Here is a 25,253-nt window from a genome sequence, read left to right on the forward strand (position 1 = left end):
CCATGTAACAACATCAAGATGGATAATGGTCAGCCCTACACTATCTTATTCTTACAGTAGAAACTATTGTTTAAAACGTATAGGTTAAAACTGTTAAATCATGTTTTGTTGTAGAAATGTTTTGTTCTGAACTGGAATAAATGGTATATTATCAGGTGCGTGTGTGTCTTATGGTCTATATCAGAATGAAAATTAAGAAATGTGATTTAACAGCAATCAGGAGTAGTGTGTGTGTGTGTGTTCAATAATTTATTCCACTTCAAAATGGATATCTTTGATTGTATTTTATCAGCAACAGTTCCAACCTATTAGTAGGGTTGCTGAACCTGTTTGTGTGTGTGTTCACATTTTCATCTGTGAATAAACATTAATTAAATAAGAATTTGTCTATATTGGAATTGTTTTAGTCATACATGCAAGGAAATTAACCGACATTCAGGTATAGTTGCATGGTTTCATAAGGTTGGGTCCTAGGTAAACAGCGATTTTCTCATTTGGGTACCAGGCTGAAAACATTTAAGGGCCCCTGCTTTACCCTCCTTTTCGCGCTTTTATTTTTAAGTCACGAAAACGTAACCGGAAGTATTATTGTCGGAATCTGCCGGTTGAAATACAAATCCATCTATCTTCAGAGCAGCTGCGAATTTTGATCAGCGCTTATTCGGAATGTTCAGGGCATACAAATGGAATGAAAGGACACGACAAATTACTCTTTCCATGTAACTGTACCAGTATTGTAACCTTAACTGTGCCCCATGTTCATATGTATATGTATGTTTAATGCTAAGGGTGGCAATGCAATATTTCCATCATAAATGTTCACATTCAGGATAAAAAGTACAAGATCCAAATTGCAGTTGACTTTTAATTGCAAAAATACATAATATTTGCAGCACTAATCAATGTTGTTTCAAGTAAAATATGTACAGTACAACAAACAAAGGAGGCCCAACCATGGCCCATGAGAGGGTTGTTTAACTGAACAGTCTGAACAATGGGATCATTGGCAACAAAACCTTTCTAGGCATGATCAATGCTTCAAATGGAAGACTCCCAACAGCATGTCAACGGTTCCGTGTAAAAAGGACACAACAGAGAACAAGTCAAGGGTATGGATCTCTATTTCTGAACAGCTGCAACAATGTTGAATGGACCACAAGGCCGGGTAGAGCCTCCAGAGTATCAGACAAACCACATCATGCAAGAAGAGTAGAGTTGCTAGGAGTTCCCGGGTTTTCCCTTCTTCTTCTTTTTCTCCTTCTTCTTTTTCTCCTTCTCCTTCTTCTTCTTCTTTTTATGACCTTTAGGAGATTTGCTTTTCTCATCGTCACTTTTTTCCTCTTTATTTTTGTCCTTTTTGTCACCGTCCTCCGTGGCAGGTTTTCTGGTCTCTACCTCCTTCTGCTTGGTCCTGCCATGTTTCCCCCTGTCAGGGCCAGGGCCGACAGAGCCCTTATCCAGCCTGCCCCCCTCCTCCTCCTCCCTTCCCTTGCTTTTCTGTAAACCTGGTGGGGTCTGCCCGCGGTGCATAGTCATGATAATTCTGGGGGTTCCAGGTCTCTCCTCTTTCATGTGGATCTTCTCCCGATCGTTCCTGTGACCCCTAGGGCCCTCTTCTAGTTTACGTTTAAGGTCCAGGTGTCTCTGATCTCTGTGATCTCTCAGATCCCTCCGCTCTGAGGCCAGAGGAAGCCTGCTGTGATGGTATCCTGTCTCTTCTCCAGGGCGTCTCTCTGTATGTTTCTGCTCAAGACAAATCTAAAAAAAAACAAAAAACAAAACAGACTGAACAGACTCTGGTTGGATGAAAATCACATTATACAATTCAAACTATAGCCTACAACACAATAATGCTCCGTTATAGTGTTATAGTGTGCAGGCTACTATTCATACAACCTAATATGTTTTTTCTCCATATAGTGAGGATAGGTTGGGTCAGTCACATCTGCTAGCCTTCAACCTCCACAGTGCAACTGTTGTACGAGGGGCAATGTTCTCAGAGAGCAAACAGGGAGACAGCACAAAACATACCACATCCCTGCCTTGTTGGGCATTATTTTAGCAAAGGAACGGAACCCAAAATTCATACTGATGGCGAACCAGGTTACGAACAGTGCAACTACATTTTACAACACTTGTTCACGACAGAAACAACCCCTAGGCCTTGCACCATAGACAATTGTGTAGATCTGAGAGGGCTGGATATGTATAAGCAAGATTTTAGTAGCTCTACCTTGCCCTCTGTTAAGCTAGGGGCAAGGTATCATCATTTTACCATCATTTTTTTTTAGCAATCTTTCCCTATCCAATACATTTTAGATTTGAAGTGCCTAGGGCCTCAGTTTCTCAAATGTAGGCACTTAATTACCATGCTAGAGTCATTGCGTCGGTGGTCTGCTGCATGACTTTCAGCAGTGTTCAGGTCTCCAAAGAACTCCTCACACATCTGGCAGTAGAACCCGATCACAGGAATTAAAAATTCTGACGCTGTAAAATATAAAGGGAAGAGTTATTCACAATCGATAAATGATGATAGAAACACAAAGTATTATTTAGTAAATCAAGTAAACAAACTAATAACTGATTAGAAAGAAGAGTAAGAGAGATGGTAGAGGACAGAAGAATGGGAGTGTACTGTAGAAAACTAATAATAACTGTACCATCCTCCTTTAGCAATCCCTCCAGTTCCGTCACCAGGGCCGCTTTCCTTTTACCTTGGCCATGTCCCTCACCTGGATTCTAGGTAATCCAATTTCAACACAATTAAAAAATGCTTGTTCCCCTTTACATTATATTACACCCAGAGACATCAACAGCAATAACCTCCAGTACTGTGTGGTATTAATCTTTGTAAGGGGGAGTCATTATTACCTTTTGTTTATCTGAGGTCAGAGAATCGCCACTGTCATGTGGATCACTATTTGCCCGTTTCACTTTCTTTGCTGGAGAAAGGACATGTAAAACAGTTAGATATTCAGGAAACATTACTTGATAACATCTCTATAATGACTGAGAATCCAGGGCCATAAATGTGGTGGTATATTTCTCTCTTGCATCTTGAAGTCACACAGAATGCAACGATAAGCTCCAGGTAAGATTTCCCAGGCATACATCTTGGATCATCTTACCTCCCTTCCATAAATCCTACAATTAACCATTACAGGGGAAAAGACACAAAACCCCGTCTGGGACCGAACCTCACCTTACCCCAATCATTCAGAACCTAACCTTACCTACCACACTTACAACACTGGTCATATTTTTTACTGTCGTGAGTCAGTGTGTTATAGATTCTCACCTTTGATTATGGAGTGTAAAGATTCCAGTGCCAGTCGTAAGGGTGTTGACCCATGTGCTGGCGTGTTGGCCAGTTTGGGCTCCTGCTGTGGTCCTGCCCCAAGAGGCAGTGCAGGGGACTGGAACCCAGGGGACTGGATCGTTGGGAACGGCTGCTTTCCCTCCTTCTTCTGCTCCTGCAGCTTTACCATCATCTTACTGATGTCTGCTGTCCTCAGATTCAGCCCGATATTCTTCAGCATGTTCTTGATCTTCTCACACTCCTTCATGTCCGGGATGGTGGCAGGCTGCGCCCTCTGTTCAAGCCTCGTGTTGGATGGGGCTTGGTGATGCGGCCGCCGGAGGTCCTGGATGGCACCATGGTTTCCGTATGGTGGATTATTTTGAAAGTAATGTCGACCTGTCAAGGGAGTCTCTGTGTAGCCGTGCTGGTTGGTGGGTCTGGACTGACTAACAGGCAGGGTGACGCCGTGTTGTTTACCATTGTCCTCCTCGTTGCCGTAGAGGAATGATTCTTCGTCCTCCACATCCTCCTTCTTATGTTCAACATCCTCAATAGGGCCCTGGAGCCAGGAGAAGTCGCTGCCCACTCTCTCGTGAGGAAGAAGAAGGCTGTCGCTCTCCTCCTCCTGTCTGATGGCTGAGTCCAGTCTGACAAGGGAGCTGCTTGGCTTGATTTCCCTCTTCAAGGTATTGGCCTACAAAACAAAAAGAAAACACAGGATTTATTTGGAGCATCCAGGCCATACTAGTTTACTTGCAATAATAGAATTTACAACACTGAAGTTTCCGAAACAAAATACATGCAGCTCTGATGAAAAAACAAGTGTAGCACAATCATTCAAAGCGAGCTCTTGCATGTCATTCATTGTATACATTACCTGGATTGTGAGGATGGCATTCTTGATGGCAGGAAGACGGTCCACTAGGTCCTTGCTGTTCATCACCCGTTTCAGACCTTGTAACAGATCATCATGTCCTGTGGAGTGATTACTGCTACTGCTGCCATTACTTTGGCTGGGGCTCCTTTTGCTCTTGTGGTCTGGGTGTTCCGACCGGCCCCAGCTCTTCCCATGACTGCGACTCCTACTCCTTGCTGGTCTGCTCTTGCTTCGTGCACAACTTTTCCCCCGGCTGCGGCTTCTACTACGAGCTCTGCTCCGGCTTCTTCCCCGGCTCTTTCCTCGACTCTTACTTGGCGCACGGCTTCTGCTTCGCGCGCGGCTCTTGCTTCGTGCGCGGCTTTTGCTACGCGCGCGGCTTTTCCCTCGACTGCGGCTCCTACTTCTTGCTCGGCTCTTTCCCCTACTTTCCCTCACTGGACTGCGGGATTTGCTCCTGAGCCGGTGCCTCTGGTAACCCCTGTCGTCTGGTGCACCCTGTGACTTTGCTGTGTCAGACAGGTTATAGGGCAAGTCCCCCTTGAGATAGTCGGGAAGAGGCTCGTTAGCTGCAAGGCACCTGAGGAATTCTTCCCCAGCCTTCTCGCTGTAATACAATGAACGACACGGTGTTAGCTGTGTTTCCTGTGCATAGGAAGAAAACATAGAGGCTTATGAGGTTATGAACAAAGTATACTCATTTAAATATATTATAGAAGCTATTTCCTCACCTGTCGTCTTTCTTGTGTAGTTCCATCGGGTTGGCGGGCCACTGTGGTATGTGAAGATTATGTGGGTCTGATGGGAGAATCTGTTGACTGCCCAGGTTGATGGCTGTACTACGGTCAATGGAGAAGCTGCTACAGTGTGGAGTCTGGTTGAGGTATACAAAAACCAATGCATAAAAAAGCATGTCAAAATGTAATCAAATTAGGTATGTGTTCTGCTACTGCATTGTGCAGTGCAACGCCTGATATAAGACGAAAAACAAACGAGGGTTAGTTAATACTTTGATTGCAAGTAAACTGAGTAAATTATTCTCCAGAAGTGGATGTGCAGTAGCTACGTACAGTGATAAAATGCTCTCTCATGGGCCTGTTGTGGAGGTATTCTCTGTCCGATCCCGCGGATAAGAATGGGCGACATCCAGGATGCAAGTGTCCAGGAGGCGGAAGATGGGTCGGAGGACCGAAAGGCCCTCCATAGCGGGGACCGCTTGGCGGTCCATGGCTATGGGGTGGGTGGCCAAACGGAGCAGGGCCCCGGGGAAGTTCTCCCAGAAAACCACGAAACATTAGTGCTGTCAAACGTCGAACATTTCACTTCTTATAATGTCATTAATCAATACTAGGGATACGGTCAAATGGCTTTCACTAACTGTTATTAGTTAATCCTCAGGCCAGTTTGTTGTGACTGAAGTCAGTCAGTGAATGAAAGCGGAAGTGGAAGGACTTCAGTTACAGTGGCGAACCGGAACAACAACTGTGTTTTGGATGTCAAAATAAAGGTCCCACTGAGTGCGTTTTTTCCACTGTACTCGACAACACTTCTAGTATACATATCAAGTTAGTTTCAACCATGAGGGCTGTCATAAAAATAATTCTTGGCCCTTTACTGTGTCCCAACATTTTGGTCAAAAATGTTCAGATACATGCCTATGGAACCACAATCAAACAAAACAGCCGTCATAAACGCTGTTGGATATAGCCAACATCAGGACATACGCTATCCAGGCATTTTGTTTTCTCTGGCTGCAGCATCTTTTTTTTTGTATGATTTAGTTGTGAGATTTTGAGCATAACGATATACAAAACACCTCCTACATGAAGTGAAATTAATACTCAGATTAATTCTGTGAAACAAGGTACCAACAAAGAGACAGTTTACCCCCACCCCCTTCCCTCCCTTACAGAGAAGTACCAATGAAATAGGGTATAACGGGTTTTGATACAGGTAATAATGGTAATGAGTCTAATACTGGCCATGCATGCCTTAACATATACAAAGACATATGTATACAATTCATGCATGCTCATATGGTTACAAAGACACAAACAAAATAATAGTAACACAACACAAACAGCACTTAAAAAAAAAAAAAAAGAAAAGAAAGAAAACAAATAATAAAGAGAGAGAAAAAAAAACAGCTACTGTGCTACAAGCTAATGCTTATGGGGGGGGGGGGGGGGGGGGTATAACTAGGTTGTCTTGCCTTCCAATGTCTATTTGGAGAGATCTGACACGATCTAGGAAGGGTTGCCATTGCAGCATCTTTTTGAAGCACTAGGAACCGTAGGGCCAGTGGAGCTCGGCCCCTTAAGCTTGCCTTTGACTCAACGGAGAAGCATACTTTGAGCATGCGCACAAACATTTTCCCCACTCATAGCGTTTCGTTGACAGAGGGGCTAAAGAGGACTGGCCCCACTACCATAGAAAACAGTAGCACTGAGCCAGTCTACCAGCTACAAAAAACAGCAAATTTGACGCATTTCAAAGATTCCATACTCAATGAAAATAAACTAAAGCACAGCCGGGAATGCTTAATTCACGCAACAGCGCCATCTGCTGGTGGGCCGGGCCCTGAATGATGAAACGCCCTTGGTTATAGTAAAAGTATTTATATGTATCAGTATCTAAGGTTCATTTTGTAATTCATTTTGTAATGATGATTTATTAAGAAAAGCTCAGACGAATTTCAAACCATAATGAACACACACGCGCACACACACACACACACACACACTTATTTCTTTATTCTATTGATGCCTACTGGCTGTATTGGCTATGTTAGAACTATGCGCAGTCTGTTCTATGTGCTTGCAAGTAGGGAGGGGCTGTTCCCTTTGCCACCCGGTAGGCAAGGACCAGGGTTTTGAATCTTATGCGAGCTGCTACCTGTGAGTGACATGTGAGAAGTTAGGGAGATTGAACACCAGACGGGCGGCAGCGCTCTGGATGAGCTGCAGAGGCCTGATGGTGGAGGCGGGGAGACCGGCCAAGAGTGTGTTGCAGTAGTCAAGGCGAGAGATCACAAGTGTTTGGACCAAAAGTTGTGCTGCTTCTCTGGTGAGGAATGGACATATCCTTCTAATGTTGTAGAGGAAGAATCTACAGGAGCGTGCTATCGCTGTGATGTTCGCCACACAGGATAAGTGGTTGTCAAGGATCACCCCAAAGTTCCTGGCTGTATGGGAGGAGGTCACAGTAGAGGTCTCTACTGTGATAGAGAAGTCTTGGGCAGGCTTTCCCTGGGAGGAAGAGCAGCTCAGTCTTGAGGTGGTGGGCTGACATCCAAGCAGAAATGTCTGCAAGACACGCAGAGACCCGTGTTGCCACCTGTGAGTCAGAAGGGGGGAAGGAGAGAAAGAGTTGAGTGTCATCTGTGTAGCTGTGATAGGAGAAACCATGAGAGGAAATTACCAAGCCAAGAGATTTGGTATAGAGGGAGAACAGTAAGGGCCCTAGGACAAAGCCTTGGGGGACCCAGTGGTGAGGGCTCGTGGAGAGGATAGTGAGCACAGAGGAGAGGGAGGAAGCTCGAGCAGAGTGGAAGGCCTCTGTGACAGCAAGGAGAGCAGTCTCAGTAGAGTGCCCAGCCTTAAAGCTGGATTGGTGAGGGTCAAAGAGGTTGTTCTGAAGGAGGTAGTGAGACAGTCGGTTAGAGACAGCATGTTCAAGGGTTTTAGATAAGAAGGAGAGAAGGGATACTGGTCTGTAGTTATGGACAGCAGACGGGTTGGTTTCTTGAGAAGAGGCTTGACTCTGGCTGTCTTGAAGGCAGCTGGGACAGATCCTGTGGATAGAGAGGAATTGATTAAGGTGGTAAGGAATGGAAGGAGGTCTTTGGAGGTGGATTGGAGAAAGGGGGAGGGGATAGGATCAATGTCATTGTTACGACCTTAGCTCGCTAGGGAAAAGAGAAGCAACATAAACCCGATGGTGTGGGTACAATTAAAGTTATTTATTAACAGGGAAATTAAAATGTCTTTAGATCCCAAACTACAACGAAAAGGAGGCAAATTCCCTATGGGCGCAGGGGAAATCAAAGAAACAAATAAACAATAATCACAAAAGAAAACTGGACTCCAAAAACAGCGAGTCCCTGCTCCTATCTGAGCTAAAATAAAAGTAAATACCAATAAACCAAAACCTCACTAACTAAACAACAACCTCAAACAAAAGTACATAAACCCACAGTCGCCCCTAGCCCTAGTGTTTCTAACATTAACAAACTACGTGACAAGGTGACTGTGTGAATCACAACTAATAATATAAAGTGAAATACTGTTACCTGTTCCTCAATCTAAACCTCCTCAGAATTTCTCACACACACAGCAACAAATATCCCTATATGGAGAATCACTAAATACACGAAACAAGATCCAAATCGAACAAATACAAGCAAGGTGGTGAGCTAGCACAGCTCCAGAACACTGACTCAGCAGGCTTTTTATAATCCACGTGGCTTGGGCTGATTGGTGGAATGGTGATTGATCAACCAGGAAGTGGGCGGAGCCTTCAGACCATGGACAATATGGAGCCTGCTGCACAACATTAAGGAGACAAACACAGAACACACACAACAACAAACACAGACCCAGGCGGAGCGTAGCTGCGACCGTCACCCCCCCCCCCCCCCTTAAGACACAAATCCAAAAAGTGTTTGATAGATTGTACCCATAAAATTACTCACCATGCAAATCTCTGAAATCTAGTCCTCGAGCACTCTAGACAGGGCATCAGCTACTACGTTATCTGTGCCCTTTTTGTGCCGGATTTCTAAATGGTAGTCCTGCACTATCAAAGCCCATCTCATGAGTCGCTGATTGTGGTTGTACATACGAGTCAGGAACACAAGAGGGTTGTGATCCGTGAACACCACCACCGGCAAAGGACTGGACCCAACGTACACCTCAAAATGCTGGAGTGCCAACAGCAGAGCAAGAGTTTCTTTTTCAATAGTTGAATATCTACATTGATACCTATTGAACTTCCTTGAAAAATAACATACCGGGTGATCAACTCCAACTAGGTCCTCCTGTAACAACACAGCCCCAGCTCCAACAGCACTGGCATCAACCTCTAACTTGAACGGCCTGGAGAGGTCGGGCGCCGCGAGCACAGGGGAGTGGCTTAACAAAGACCTCACATTGTCAAAAGCACTTTGACACTGAGGAGTCCACACAAACTCTACCTTAGGACTTCGTATTGTGGTCAACGGATGAACTATGGTGGAAAAGTTGACAGAAACTCCTATAATATCCTGCCATGCCTAAAAATCTGCGAAGAGCTCTCCTAGTGGTGGGAACTGGATACTCTGATATAGCAGAGACTTTTTCCTCCACAGGAAGCACCTGACCTTGACCTACCTGTCTGCCTAAATAAGTGACACTGGCTTTTCCAAACTCACACTTTGCTAGATTCACAGTGAAGGAGGCGTCAGCAAACCGAGTGAACACTTGTTCCAAAACCTTTATGTGCTCCTCCCAAGTAGAGGTGTACACAATCAAATCATCAAGGTAAGCATTACAGTTAGGCACCCCTGCCAAAACTGTATTCACCAACCTCTGAAAGTTAGCAGGAGCGTTGCACATCCCAAAAGCCATGACAGTGTACTGTAAAAAATAATCAGGTGTTACAAATGCAGAAATTTGAGAAGCGCGTTCGGTTAAGGGTACTTGCCAATAACCTTTGAGCAGGTCCAATTTGCTAACAAATTTGGCCGTGCCCAAGTTGTCAACGCAATCTTCCATCCGTGGGAGAGGGTAGGAATCAGGAACCGTAACGGCATTTACTTTGAGAAAGTCTGTTATAAAACGAGGAGAACCATCAGGTTTAGTCTCTAACAGACGGAGAACTCCAGGAGCTAGAGCTATGTATGGCTAAGCCATGTTGCAACAGGTACTCTGCTTCCTTTTTCATCAATGCCCGTTTAATCGGGTTAACACGATAAGGATGCTGTTTAATGGGTTTCACATCCTTAACATCAATATCATGTTGAACAACTGTGGTCTGAGTGGGAACATCTCCAACTATACAAAGGAAACGTTCAACAAAACAAACCTTCTTTTCAAAGTAGGTGACAAAGTCATCCGCAGACAGGGAGGAGGGGGAGGAGGTGGGTTGAGGAGTGAGGAAAATGTGGAGAACAGTTTCCTTGGGTCAGAGGCAGAAGATTGAATTTGGGAATGGTAGTAAGATGCTTTAGCAGCTGATGCAGATGAGGTGTAGTTGAGGAGGAGAGAGAGATAAGGTTCTAGGTCATCAGGGAGGCCAGTTTTTCTCCATTTCCTCTCAGCTGCCCGGAGCCCTATTCTACAAGCTTGCAGGGTTTCAGACAGCCAGGGAGCGCTTTAAGAGGATTGTGCCGGCCTTGAGGTCTGTGGACAGAGAGAGTTGAAGGATGAGGAAAGATTGGACAGGAGGGTGGAGGAGGCTGCATCAGTGGATAGAAGGGAGAAGGATTCAACAGAGGGTAGGGCAGATAAGACAGAGGAAGAGAGAGCGGTGAGTGAGAGGGTGCGCAGGTTGCGACGAGAGGATACAGTGTGGGTAGAGACTGACTGAGAGGAGGATTTGAGAGGAAGGGAGAAGGATACAAAATGATTATCAGAAACCGGAAGAGGGGTAACAGTAAGGTTGGCAGTATGGGAGGATCTGGTGAAGACAAGGTCGAGCTGATCGCCTTATGAGTCGGAGGAAAGTGGGACAGGGTAAGGCCGAAGAAGGAGAGAAGGTCAAGTGCTCCAGACAAGTGAAGCTTCTCCGACTGGATGTTGAAGTCACCCAGTAGTATGAGTGGTGTGCCGTCCTCAGGGAAGAAGCTGTGAAGGACATCCATCTTGTCTAAGAAGTGGCCAAGCTGACCTGGTGGACGATAGATAACAACAATGTGAAGTTTGACAGGGGAGGTGACAGAAACAGCATGGAATTCGAAGGTGGATATGAACAGGTGTGACAGGGGAAGGACATTATGTGACCACTTAGGCGAGATGAGGAGTCCTGTTCCTCCCCCTCGACCAGAGTCTAGGGGAATGAGAAAAGAAGTAGGCATCAGAGAGGGCTGCCAGAGAAGCTGTGTTTTCCGGTGTAATCCATGTCTCTGTGAGAGCAAGGAAGTGGAGGGCCATGAAGCAGGCATAGGCTGAGATACCCTCTGCTTTCCGGACCACTGACTGGCAGTTCCAAAGTCCTCCCGCGACAGTGAGGTCGTGGTCAGTTGAGCATGGTGGATAGATTAGATTGGAAGGGTTGCGAGTGGGGGTGTAGCGTCGATGTGTCCTCCTGAGGGATGAAATAACAGGAATGGGGAGGAAGCACATTGTGATATTTGCCAGTATAGAGATAGAGGGTTTGTGGGAAATACAAGATGTAGGTAGCACTCAGTACACTCAGAGTAGTGAAAAAACAAACTAATAGAATACAAATATTTAGTCGTTTCGCCTTCCTCTCAGGCCTTCCTTGATGGACTCCGTAGATTGACTCCTTCATCTTTGTGTCAAGCACCTTCGTGTCAGGAGGCTGTCGCTCTATGATCGTCACAATATAAATGCAGATTCTGTGATTACTGATGACTAGCAGGGTAGCAGCCCCTCCCACTTAGACTGGAGAACAGGCTTCACTACTCACTCAATCCCAAATGTATTAATCCTGGTCCAAGGTGAGCAGGGGTTAAATGCCTTGCAGGATAGTGTCAGGCCCTCCCACTGGAGATTGACAGCAATTCACAGCAATTGGCTTCAAACAGCTGGCTTCCAATAGAAACTAGGTTCCTGAGCTTAAGGCAAGATAGCCACAGCAAAAAACACAAGCTACCAACAGCACACTGACTTTAAACAAGATTAAACTAACTTACTTAGACTGGAGAACAGGCCTCACCACTTACTCAATCCCAAATGTATCTCCAGTGACATACGTGCAGGTGCTTCCCGAAAACTGGCCCCTGCTCAGGTTCCTGTAGAGGGATCTTATGTGAGAAGATACACCCAGTGTGTATGAGTGGCAGGTCCTCCCCTTCGGAACAACCTGCAGTCTGTGCTGTGCGACATATGCACTGCAGAGGCACATTCAAAACCATAGCCAACCAGGAGAAGATGTCTGCGTGTCAGTGGAGAAGTCCTTCTACGTGGACAACTGCCTGCAGAGCCTCACCTCAGAAAGAGACGCCAAAGCACTAGTGTCGAGGCTTCAAGAACTTCTAGCAACTGGCGGCTTTGACCTGAGGCAGTGGGCGAGTAACATCCTGTCACTTGTCGGTCACCTTCCCTCAGAGGCCAGGTTTTTGTTTCTGTTGACCCTGAGACGCTTCATCGCTCGAAGAGGACAGCCATTAGAGATTCTATCTGACCAAGAAACAAATTTCAAGGGAGAAGAGCGAGATCTCCGGGACGCCTTCGCAGCGATTCACCCCCAGTTTCAGGAACAGCTGGCCAACCAGAAGATCAGCTTTGTTTTCAACCCACCAAGTGCACCACACTTTGGAGGATGCTGGGAGAGGGAGATCCAATCCCTTAAATCAGCCCTACATGTTACCTTGGGCACCCAAGTGGTAACAGAAGAAGTGTTGAGAATCTCATAGAGATTGAAGCCCACCTGAACTGAAATCCCCTCAGATACACCTCTTCGGACATCACGGACCCTGATCCAGTCACCCCAAACACCCTTCTTATGGGGCGGCCAGACTCTTCTCTTCCCCAAGTGGTGTACCCAAAATCTGAGCTGCTTAGCAGATAAAGGTGGCGTCACAGTCAACAACTGGTGGACCACTTCTGGAAGAACCTGCAGGCTGGAACCACCGTGATGATAGATCAGCAGCTACCCCGAGCGCTGTGGCCAGTTGGACATGTCACGGATGTCTTCACAGGTGCTGATGAAAGGACCAGAACCGCGATGAAGCCTGATCCGGCTTCCTGCCCTACCTAACACTATCCATTTCTCACTAGTCCCCCTTTACGATAATTCCCCTCCTTAGGTTGAAATTTCCATTGCAAATTTGGAGGCGGCTGTGGAAAATGCCCCCTTTTTTCCCCCTTAGATGGTTAATCCCATTTGCACCATGTCATTCTTCAATCTATTTTACCCTTTAGTAGCCTATCATACCCTACCAAATCACAAACTGTGAAGGAGCTAACGTCTCCTAAGTTATGCATTTCGTCAGAGTTTATTCTTTAAGTTATGGATGCAGTTCATTGTTATTAGTGCCTCTAACTGTGAGCATATGTTTATGTTTAGCCGCTGATAATTGTCTTACCTTATATATGTACGACCATATGCTGCTAATATATCATTGCTAGCCAGTATGTTAGTTAGCCATTTACACTCATGAATGTTTATATGCTTCAGCATTCTATGCAGCCACACCCTTTACTTTCCTAAGGTCCATAACCTTTACTTTCCTAAGGTCCATAACCTTCATCATTGTCTTATTATTCTTGATGCAACTGTGGTGTTCTACTTGCTATTCATGCCTACTGGCTGTATTGGCTATGTTAAAACTATGCGCAGTCTGTTCTATGTGCATTATCATTTCAAGTACATATAGTCTGTAAGTAGTAAATTGGATGTATAGTGTTTGTATTGATTATCTAGATTGTTGGACGAAATTCCAATATAAATATTTGTTTAACAGTAATAGTAATAGACTGTAATTGATTGTTCATTACTATGTAATTTCTGGCTCTATAGAACCACAAAAATAATAACAAGTGGACTGTTCTGGAGTGTGTTGGCTGGTGGTGAACCCTTTCATTAAAGACCCTCTGTGCCTCGTCCCTAACCAGACTCTATACTCTATAGCTAACAACGTTGGTTTCTGCGCTAGGATGAGTTCTTCTGAAGAGGTGAGCCGCTAATGTCAGCTAAAACACACACACACACACATATATATATACATACACAGTGGCTTCGGAAAGTATTCAGACCCCTTAACTTTTTCCACATTTTGTTGTGTCAATTGATGATTGATTAATGGATTAAATTAATTTTGTTTATAGTCTCTGGTTTGCGTAGGAATCAATTACACACTGTGTGGATTAGGCTGTTACTACCAACAGCAAATTTCATAATTTTTACATGCAGGTGACTGTGACCTCTGGTTCATCATGTCTAAATGAGATACAGGTGACTGTGAGATCTGGTTCTTCTGCCCCAACAGCTCTCCCCTGATCCTCAGCAGTCCCCCAGCATTGAGGAGGCGGGGTCTAGTGTGGGGAGGGAACCCCCTCACCCATGCCTGGAGGAGGAGCTGACTGAAGAGCAGCTGACTGAAGAAGAGCTAACTGAAGAGGAGCTGAAGGGCTGGCTTTTTACAGAGACGGCAGCCCAGCACAGAGTCAGAGTGGAGCAACCCCCAGCACCAGTGGAGGGGGGGTCGACTCAGGAAGGAGGGGCAGACACACCAGCAGTCTCTCAGGGAGGGGATGAACTTCATGAATGTTTTTTGTGACAAAGTAGTATGTGCTCCAATCAATCCATCACAGAAAAATAAGACTGCCATGACATACATGTTCTTTACAAGTGTATGTAAACTTCTGACCACAACTGTACATCTGAAATGGTTTGTAGCAGTTTGATGTGACAAAAACATCTCACTTTCTATTGCTGTTCTTAAGATACCTGTTATATGACTGTTCTTTCTATAATAATAATAATAATAATAATTCGGCATCAATGAATATAGACTCTTCATAATCCACACAGCCAATAATCTGACTCATCTCTACTCTCCTCTCTGTCCTGACTCCAGACTACAGACATGTTTCTCACCATAATTAGTTGTCAGCACTAATGTGATTTAAGATAATTAAATTGAAGTTGGCAACAACTGGTTTGATGAAGTTTTAGTAAAAGGCATCATAGGTACTGTAGTTTCACAGCATCTTTACATTGCAGTGCATTCCTGATCCTGAGGGGGGCACCACAAGAACACAAGTTGAGTGCATGCAGAATAGCAGCCCTAGTATTGTCATGAGACAGGTTTGGTGGCTCCATATGGTTAAACCCTGTTCAGTTTTTACTACAGCCACCCAACCCCAGGCTGAATGGAAACTTGTTGCGTCCTTCTCCAACACATGGGATGATCACATGAAACACATGAAATGCTCTCATTGTGAGAAACTCACTGGCACTGATATCCTACGACAAGGACACACTTCTACATGTAAATTACAACTTAAGACCAAGTCTTTTTCTATTTCATCAACCTGGCGTGGCCGGCGGAGATCAGAAGGCCCCCCCACGATAACAACAATGGGAGGGCGTCAAAAAAGAGGAGGAAACACCGGGGAGGCATTCGGAACCGACTGAGAGCTCAGGCCCACCGTCCACCTATGCCTAGTATACTTCTTGCTAATGTCCAGTCTCTGGAGAACAAGATGGATGATCTCAGGGCGAGGATTACTTTCCAGCGAGACGTAAGAGACTGTAACATCCTTTGTCTAACAGAGACGTGGCTTACCTCGTTGGTACCGGACCGAGTCATCTGCCCTTCCGAGTCCTTCTCTGTTTTCCGGGCGGATAGAGTCCGGCAAATCCAGGGGTGGTGGAGTTTGTTTCATGACCAACAACAACTGGTGTAACCCTATTAACGTAACGACGCTTTCTCAGACCTGCTCGGCGGACCTGGAGCATCTGACCATCTCATGCCGCCCATTCTACCTTCCACGGGAGTTCAGCTCAATTATCATCACAGCCGTCTACATTCCACCACAGGCCAACACCGAGGCAGCGCTATCGACCCTACATGATACGCTGTGCCGGCATCAGAGCAACCACTGTTATACGCCCTCCTTTTGGTAAATCAGACCACTCCGCCATTTTGTTGATGCCTGTTTACAAACAGAGGATCCAACAAGTAGCGGTCGAGAGAGAGGGAAAGCGGTGGTCCGACCTGGCATGGCATCCGGCAGCATGGAGGAGTATAAAGCGGAGTCCTACAAACTGCGGAGGGCGGTGAAAGCCGCCAAGAGGAGATATGCAGACACAATGCAGGCGCAGATGGAGAACAACGACACCAGGGGCGAGGACTACGGACTACCGGAACACACCCCCCCTCAACCGGAAGTGCAGATGCTTCCCTAGCCGAAGACCTGCGCTCCTTTTATGCACGGTTTGAGGCTGGCAACACCACCGCTAGCGCGCCGGCTAACAACAACATCGTCAGAGTGCTGGCTAGCGCGGCTGATGGGAGTTAACACGCTGGGGCAGAGCAAGCGCTCTCTGTGACTGATTTGATGCAACAACTGAAATGTATGGTATCTCTAAAAGCAGAACTACACCATATCATGCTGCTGGAAATGGTAGGGTAGAGAAAATTAACCAGACCCTGCTGAATATGATGAGAACTCTGGAGGCAGAGTAGGTGGCCAGAGCACCTCCCAGAGCTACTACAGGCTTACAACAGCACCACCCATAGCGCCACTGGTTTTGCCCCATCTTATTTCATGTTCAGCCGCCACCTCAGACTCCCCATAGATGTTGGCCTAGGGGTAGCCCCCTCACGGCAGACACAGTATAGTCTGGTAGTATTGTTATGAATAGACCCACACTATAGTCTGGTAGTATTGTTGTGAATAGGCCAACAGTATAGTCTGGTAGTATTGTTGTGAATAGACCTACAATATAGTTTGGTAGTATGGCTGTGAATAGGCCAACACAGTATAGTCTGGTAGTATTGTTGTGAACAGGCCTACACAGTATAGTCTGGTAGTATTGTTATGAACAGAGCTAGACCGTATAGTCTGGTAGTTGAATCTAATCTAATCTAATCTAAAACAGTTTGGTAGTATTGTTGTGAATAGGCGTACATAGTATAGTCTGGTAGTATTGTTGTGAATAGGCCCACACAGTATAGTCTGGTAGTATTGTTGTGAACAGGCCTACACAGTATAGTCTGGTAGTATTGTTATGAACAGAGCTAGACCGTATAGTCTGGTAGTATCGTTATGAATGGAGCTACAAAGTATAGTTTGGTAGTATTGTTGTGAATAGGCCCACAGTTTGGTAGTATTGTTGTAAATAGGCCTACACAGTATAGTCTGGTAGTATTGTTGTGAACAGCCCTACACAGTATAGTCTGGTAGTATTGTTGTGAATAGACCCACAGTATAGTTTGGTAGTATTGTTATGAACAGAGCTACACAGTATAGTTTGGTAGTATTGTTGTGAGTAGACCTATAGTCTGGTAGTATTGTTGTGAATAGGCTTGCACAGTATAGTCTGGTAGCATTGTTGTGAATAGGCCTTCATAGTATAGTCTGTTAGTATTGTTGTGAATAGGCCCACACAGTATAGTCTGGTAGTATTGTTATGAATAGAGCTACACAGTATAGTTTGGTAGTATTGTTATAAATAGGCCCACAGTTTGGTAACATTGTTGTGAATAGGCCTTCATAGTATAGTCTGGTAGCATTGTTGTGAATAGGCCCACACAGTATAGTTTGGTAGTATTGTTATGAACAGAGCTACACAGTAAAGTCTGGTAGTATTGTTGTGAATAGGCCCACACAGTATAGTTTGGTAGTCTCGTTATGAACAGAGCTACACAGTATAGTTTGGTAGTATTGTTATGAACAGAGCTACACAGTATAGTCTGGTAGTATTGTTGTGAATGGAGCTACAAAGTATAGTTTGGTAGTATTGTTGTGAATAGGCCCACAGTTTGGTAGTATTGTTGTAAATAGGCCCACATAGTATAGTTTGGTAGTATTGTTGTGAATAGGCCCACAATTTGGTAGTATTGTTGTGAATAGGCCCACATAGTATAGTCTGGTAGTATTGTTGTGAATGGGCCCACACAGTATAGTCTGCTAGTATTGTTATGAACAGAGCTACACAGTATAGTTTGGTAGTATTGTTGTGAGTAGGCCTATAGTCTGGTAGTATTGTTGTGAATAGGCTTGCACAGTATAGTCTGGTAGCATTGTTGTGAATAGGCCTTCATAGTATAGTCTGGTAGTATTGTTGTGAATAGGCCCACACAGTATAGTCTGGTAGTATTGTTATGAACAGAGCTACACAGTATAGTTTGGTAGTATTGTTGTGAATAGGCTTGCACAGTATAGTCTGGTAGCATTGTTGTGAATAGGCCTTCATAGTATAGTCTGTTAGTATTGTTGTGAATGGGCCCACACAGTATAGTCTGGTAATATTGTTATGAACAGAGCTACACAGTATAGTTTGGTAGTATTGTTGTGAGTAGGCCTATAGTCTGGTAGTATTGTTGTGAATAGGCTTGCACAGTATAGTCTGGTAGCATTGTTGTGAATAGGCCTTCATAGTATAGTTTGGTAGTATTGTTGTGAATAGGCCCACATAGTATAGTTTGGTAGTATTGTTGTGAATAGGCCCACATAGTATAGTCTGGTAGTATTGTTGTGAATGGGCCCACACAGTATAGTCTGCTAGTATTGTTATGAACAGAGCTACACAGTATAGTTTGGTAGTATTGTTGTGAATAGGCTTGCACAGTATAGTCTGGTAGCATTGTTGTGAATAGGCCTTCATAGTATAGTCTGGTAGTATTGTTGTGAATGGGACCACACAGTCTAGTCTGGTAGTATTGTTATGAACAGAGCTACACAGTATAGTTTGGTAGTATTGTTGTGAATAGGCTTGCACAGTATAGTCTGGTAGCATTGTTGTGAATAGGCCTTCATAGTATAGTCTGTTAGTATTGTTGTGAATGGGCCCACACAGTATAGTCTGGTAGTATTGTTATGAACAGAGCTACACAGTATAGTTTGGTAGTTTGTTGTGAGTAGGCCTATAGTCTGGTAGTATTGTCGTGAATAGGCTTGCACAGTATAGTCTGGTAGCATTGTTGTGAATAGGCCTTCATAGTATAGTTTGGTAGTATTGTTGTGAATAGGCCCACACAGTATAGTCTGGTAGTATTGTTATGAACGGAGTTACACAGTATAGTTTGGTAGTATTGTTATGAACAGAGCTACACAGTATAGTCTGGTAGTATTGTTGTGAATAGGCCTTCATAGTATAGTTTGGTAGTATTGTTGTGAATAGGCCCACACAGTATAGTCTGGTAGCATTGTTGTGAATAGGCCTTCATAGTATAGTTTGGTAGTATTGTTGTGAATAGGCCCACACAGTATAGTCTGGTAGTATTGTTGTGAATAGGCTTGCACAGTATAGTCTGGTAGTATTGTTATGAACGGAGTTACACAGTATAGTTTGGTAGTATTGTTGTAAATAGGCCCACAGTTTGGTAACATTGTTGTGAATAGGCCCACACAGTATAGTCTGGTAGTATTGTTATGAACAGAGCTACACAGTATAGTTTGGTAGTATTGTTGTGAGTAGGCCTATAGTCTGGTAGTATTGTTGTGAATAGGCTTGCACAGAATAGTCTGGTAGCATTGTTGTGAATAGGCCTTCATAGTATAGTTTGGTAGTATTGTTGTGAATAGGCCCACACAGTATAGTCTGGTAGTATTGTTGTGAATAGGCTTGCACAGTATAGTCTGGTAGTATTGTTGTGAATAGGCTTGCACAGTACAGTTTGGTAACATTGCTGTGAATAGGCCCACACAGTATAGTCTGGTAGTATTGTTATGAACAGAGCTACACAATATAGTTTGGTAGTATTGTTGTGAAAAGACCCACACAGTATAGTCTGGTAGTATTGTTATGAACAGAGATACACAGTATAGTTTGGTAGTATTGTTGTGAATACCGTCTTGCCTAGTAGAGGCATGCTTGAAATGTTTTATATGTAGGCCTATTTCACTTCATAGTATAGTTTGGTGGTATTGTTGTGAATAGGCCCACAGTTTGGTAGTATTGTTGTGAATAGGCCCACATAGTATAGTTTGGTAGTATTGTTGTGAATAGGCCCACAGTTTGGTAGTATTGTTGTGAATAGGCCCACACAGTATAGTCTGGTAGTATTGTTATGAACAGGCCTACACAGTACAGTCTGGTAGTATTGTTATGAACGGAGCTACACAGTATAGTTTGGTAGTATTGTTGTGAATAGGCCCACAGTTTGGTAGTATTGTTGTGAATAGGCCTACATAGTATAGTCTGGTAGTATTGTTGTGAATAGGCCCACACAGTATAGTCTGGTAGTATTGTTATGAACAGAGCTCGACCGTATAGTCTGGTAGTATTGTTATGAATGGAGCTACAAAGTATAGTTTGGTAGTATTGTTGTGAATAGGCCCACAGTTTGGTCGTATTGTTGTGAATAGGCCAACATAGTATAGTCTGCTGGTATTGTTGTGAACAGGCCTACACAGTATAGTCTGGTAGTATTGTTATGAACAGAGCTAGACCGTATAGTCTGGTAGTATTGTTATGAATGGAGCTACAAAGTATAGTTTGGTAGTATTGTTGTAAATAGGCCTACACAGTATAGTCTGGTAGTATTGTTGTGAACAGGCCTACACAGTATAGTCTGGTAGTATTGTTGTGAACAGGCCTACACAGTATAGTCTGGTAGTATTGTTGTGAATAGACCCACAGTATAGTTTGGTAGTATTGTTATGAACAGAGCTACACAGTATAGTTTGGTAGTATTGTTGTGAGTAGACCTATAGTCTGGTAGTATTGTTGTGAATAGGCTTGCACAGTATAGTCTGGTAGCATTGTTGTGAATAGGCCTTCATAGTATAGTCTGTTAGTATTGTTGTGAATGGCCCCACACAGTATAGTCTGGTAGTATTGTTATGAACAGAGCTACACAGTATAGTTTGGTAGTATTGTTGTGAATAGGCCCACACAGTATAGTTTGGTAGTATTGTTATGAACAGAGCTACACAGTATAGTTTGGTAGTATTGTTGTGAATAGGCCCACAGTTTGGTAGTATTGTTGTAAATAGGCCTACACAGTATAGTCTGGTAGTATTGTTGTAAATAGGCCCACAATTTGGTAGTATTGTTGTGAATAGGCCCACATAGTATAGTCTGGTAGTATTGTTGTGAATGGGCCCACACAGTATAGTCTGCTAGTATTGTTATGAACAGAGCTACACAGTATAGTTTGGTAGTATTGTTGTGAGTAGGCCTATAGTCTGGTAGTATTGTTGTGAATAGGCTTGCACAGTATAGTCTGGTAGCATTGTTGTGAATAGGCCTTCATAGTATAGTCTGTTAGTATTGTTGTGAATGGCCCCACACAGTATAGTCTGGTAGTATTGTTATGAACAGAGCTACACAGTATAGTTTGGTGGTATTGTTGTGAGTAGGCCCACACAGTATAGTCTCGTAGTATTGTTGTGAATAGGCTTGCACAGTATAGTCTGGTAGTATTGTTATGAACAGAGTTACACAGTATAGTTTGGTAGTATTGTTGTAAATAGGCCCACAGTTTGGTAACATTGTTGTGAATAGGCCTTCATAGTATAGTCTGGTAGTATTGTTGTGAATAGGCCCACACAGTATAGTTTGGTAGTATTGTTATGAACAGAGCTACACAGTATAGTTTGGTAGTATTGTTGTGAAAAGACCCACACAGTATAGTCTGGTAGTATTGTTATGAACAGAGCTACACAGTATAGTTTGGTAGTATTGTTGTGAATACCGTCTTGCCTAGGAGAGGCATGCTTGACATTTTTTATATGTAGGCCTATTTGATAAGGCTACTTTAACAAGGATATGGCTAGTTTATGCTCCTACACATTGTATAATTTCCCCAGTTGTATAGATTGATGACTTTAGTTTGAGTGATTTGGAGACCCTTAGCAATGCTGGCAAATGTTGACACAACTACTGTTACAAATTTGTTTAGTTTACCTTTTGCACTCTACATACACAGATTGAAGTGCCTTTATTAGTGGTTCATTGGGGTATAGGTTACTGTACAACATCTGTTCTGTCTGACGCTATTATCCAAGAGGCATGCTGCTTATAGAACAGTTTACCTGAGAAATCAGAGTATGTCGTAATCTGATTCTTTCAGAGTCTAAACAACACTCAGAAAGATGTCAACAAGGAGGAGGAGGGGGAGGTGAAGCAGGACACTTCACCTCTGATGGAGGAAGAGAAGAGTCCAGCCACCAAGAAGAGGAAGGTCAAGGTGAGAGATGAGGGAGGAATTATGTGCCCTTCTCTGTACACTGTTCACCTACCTATACAATATAATGTTCTCAGCAGAGGTCTATAAAACTAACAGTTTTATCTCATAATATCACATCATTGTGTTGGTGATCTAAATGTATAATTCTCCTCCAAAGTCAGGACAGTACTGTCATAAATTCATATAGAGTAGCAGTGTGATTGACTGTAGCTAGTTCATAGCAGTGTTATTGAACAGGCGTTTTTGTCATTCATTCGTTCATTCATTCATTCATTGACTGTGCTTCAGACCAAGAGGAGGAGCAGTGCCAGGAGAACCCCAGTGGAGCAGCTGACCACTGACACTGATGCAGGTCAGAGACACATTCTCACTACACTGCAAATCATACTATAGTATACAACTGAACTGTTTATGCATGATGATGATGATGATGATGATATAACTGATCAGAATAGTGTTCTTCCATTGCTTTTGAGTTCTAGAGGAGTGTGTGTGTGTTGTCCTTTCATTGAGTCTCAGACTAACTTCAAAAGTGCACTATTGATTAACACACACATTCTGAAGATCACTTTTTGAGACTTCAAGTCCATGAATGATACTTTGCACACAGGCCCCTCCTCCTCTGTGGAGATGACCCCCCCAGGTGCCTCTGGCCAGGAAGCAACCGACGCCCAGGATGAGAATAAGAGGTCTGTGGACCTCCTCCCTTTCAGCCCGGATGTGTTCAACCTGATTATCATCCGGTTTCTTCAGAACCTGACTGAAGAGTATGTATACTCCTACAAACTGTTTCTGTTATATTTGTGCATGTGCGTGTAGTGCCTCCAAAGCTATAATGTTCTATGGCAAGTTTTTGGGTTGTAGTCTACACTTCTTTTTCTTGAACACATCTGATTATCTCTTTCAGGCAATGGAGGCTGTTAAGAGTTGGCAAGGTCGATGTTGTAAGTGTCATTAGACTCATTAGGAATTTGCATAAAGAAATATCTTGATTTTGATTTCTCTAACTTCTGCATGGTTTTAGTATCCGGCATACAAACCAGGCAAAAGTAATCTACTATAATTCAGGCATGAGTAATGTACACTGCCAGACTAGAGCAATCAACCCTGTCTCTGTCTATCTCTAAACCAGGCTATAAAAGCTCTGCTGGCTGAAATGTGTATGGAGCTCGTCACGTTTGTCTCAGAGGTGCTACAGGAGATTCTGTAGCACCCCTGCTGTCCTACGGTTTGTTAGGATCTACGGAATGTCTCTCCAGTCTCCAGGAGATCCCTGACAGGATCAGATAGCTCCTCCTCCTCTTCCAGCCTGGAGGTCCACAGGAGAGGTCCACAGGAGAGGTCCACAGGAGAGGTCCACAGGAGGGGCAGCAGCAGGTCCACCTCACGATCCCGCACGCACACACCTCGCTCCTCGTCCAGAGGGTAAGTTCACGTGAGGTGGTTTGATTAGCCACTCTCATGTGATGGGTAACCTTGTCTGATAGCTGAAGACGTGCATTTGCTCGTCGACTGGAGGACTTGTTAGACCCACAACACTGTAGTTACAGAGTGATTTAGAAGGCTAATTGCATAGTAAAAAAGGGTGAACAGTTTGTATTATTATAGAAATCATTATTTCACTTGTGTGGTAACACAAACTGCTCAACTAATTAGTGCAGAATTTATTTAGTACTATGCAACAGCATGTCAAGGAAGAAGAGCTCCTGGTTTCTCTGATGACATACATTATTATTGTCCCAGTAATTTTAAGTACTCTTTTAAGTACATTTGTTTGCTTTGTTTACATTGCTTGTTATTCAATCTAATGTAGTTCTTATTTGTCATCCAGAAATCAAAGAAGGGAACCAGGGACAACCAGAGCCCTCCAACACCAACCCAGAACCAGACCCCTGTCGTCAACCATGCCAGTAAATTAAAAATGAGCTGTTAATCAATGTATTTCAAAATAAGAAATTGACTTTACCTGTTGGAATGTGCACCTGACAATCATTGCAATGTTCCTAATTATATGGTAACAGTATTGAGTCAGTTAATTAATATAATAGTTTTCTTTCTCATACAGCTTCCCCCAATGACCAAGAGGCCATGACGTCCTCCCAGGGAGAGAGTGGGTCCTCCAGCTCCAGCTCCAGCTCCACAACACGCAGGCCTTCCTTCCTGGACAGGATGTTCACCATGGGCAAAGCTCTGGCCAAGCCCTTCACCTCCACCAAGAACACCAGCTAATCTCTGAAGAAATGTGTTCATTAAAATCATTGCATCTTTTTGACTAGTTTTCATGATATATCATTGGATAATACACATGTTAGTACACTATATGTCATTGTTTTAAGTCTCTATTAGTGAGATATCTATAGCAGCAAATGAGTCTTAAGTTGTAGTGGTTCATTTTGCATAGATCAGGGGTTCTCAACCTTTTGCAAGCTAGGCCCCCCCCAAAGCTGGTTCATTGCAGTTGGGGCCCCCCCTCCTCCCGGCACCACACCACCCCCCCTTCCCGGCGCCACCCCTACTACACCACCTTGCATAGATAGATAGATAGCCCTAGGCTAGGCTATTATTGTTAGGCCCACACTATTATTATTATTATTATTATTATTATCATCATCAGTAGCGGTAGGTAGGCCTATTATCATTACTAGGCTATTGCTATATAATTATATGAGGTTACATGCTTTATTGTTGTTGTTGTTATTATTATTATCATCATCAGTAGGCCTATTATCATTACTAGGCTATTGCTATAATTGGGAATTGGCACCAGACCTCTGATATGAATTTATGCTTTATTATTGTTATTATTACTAGGCCTAATAGTAGGCACATCATCTGCATTTTTTTTACAGAAGCTTGCAGGTAGGCGATGTTAATGTGAGACCTGAGCCTGCTTTGCCTTGCAAAGATCCTCAATTCTTGGCGCAATGTCTGATAAACATAGCCTCAAATCATCCTCGATTTGTGCACGATTGCGGTATTTCGTTTTGAGTGCAGTAATTTTTGAGAATCCTGCCTCACACAAATATGTCGACGCGAAAGGGAGG

General features: G+C 43.8%; 2 protein-coding genes across 5 annotated transcripts; one reads left to right on the forward strand and one right to left on the reverse strand.

Annotated features, from left to right (window-relative positions):
- Positions 1–847: 847 nt before the first annotated feature.
- On the reverse strand, positions 848–15,775 carry LOC310823325 (uncharacterized protein). Of its 2 annotated transcripts, none has more exons than XM_083696167.1 (8): positions 15,634–15,775; positions 4,910–5,052; positions 4,179–4,785; positions 3,299–3,995; positions 2,872–2,942; positions 2,661–2,739; positions 2,369–2,487; positions 848–1,758 (listed from the first exon to the last, which is right to left on the reverse strand). In XM_083696167.1, exons 1-8 carry the CDS (start codon positions 15,655–15,657, stop codon positions 1,219–1,221), a joined length of 2,280 nt encoding a protein of 759 aa, XP_083552293.1. In that variant the 5' UTR covers positions 15,658–15,775; the 3' UTR covers positions 848–1,218. The 2 variants fall into 2 exon arrangements, with proteins under 2 accessions (XP_083552293.1, XP_083552292.1); XM_083696166.1 differs by lacking the exon at positions 15,634–15,775 and adding an exon at positions 5,249–6,064.
- A 188-nt stretch (positions 15,776–15,963) lies between these two features.
- Positions 15,964–24,470, forward strand: LOC310823326 (uncharacterized protein). 3 transcript variants are annotated; one of them, XM_083696168.1, is made up of 8 exons: positions 16,292–16,424; positions 22,093–22,209; positions 22,498–22,561; positions 22,820–22,976; positions 23,117–23,153; positions 23,447–23,634; positions 24,041–24,119; positions 24,275–24,470. In XM_083696168.1, exons 2-8 carry the CDS (start codon positions 22,165–22,167, stop codon positions 24,299–24,301), a joined length of 597 nt encoding a protein of 198 aa, XP_083552294.1. In that variant the 5' UTR covers positions 16,292–16,424; positions 22,093–22,164; the 3' UTR covers positions 24,302–24,470. The 3 variants fall into 3 exon arrangements, with proteins under 3 accessions (XP_083552296.1, XP_083552294.1, XP_083552295.1); XM_083696169.1 differs by lacking the exon at positions 16,292–16,424 and having other exon boundaries at positions 21,142–22,209; XM_083696170.1 differs by lacking the exons at positions 24,041–24,119; positions 24,275–24,470 and having other exon boundaries at positions 15,964–16,424; positions 23,342–23,578.
- The last annotated feature ends 783 nt before the right edge of the window (positions 24,471–25,253 follow it).

Source organism: Argentina silus, assembly GCF_951799395.1.
Source record: "Argentina silus genome assembly, chromosome: X".
Taxonomy (NCBI): domain Eukaryota; kingdom Metazoa; phylum Chordata; class Actinopteri; order Argentiniformes; family Argentinidae; genus Argentina; species Argentina silus.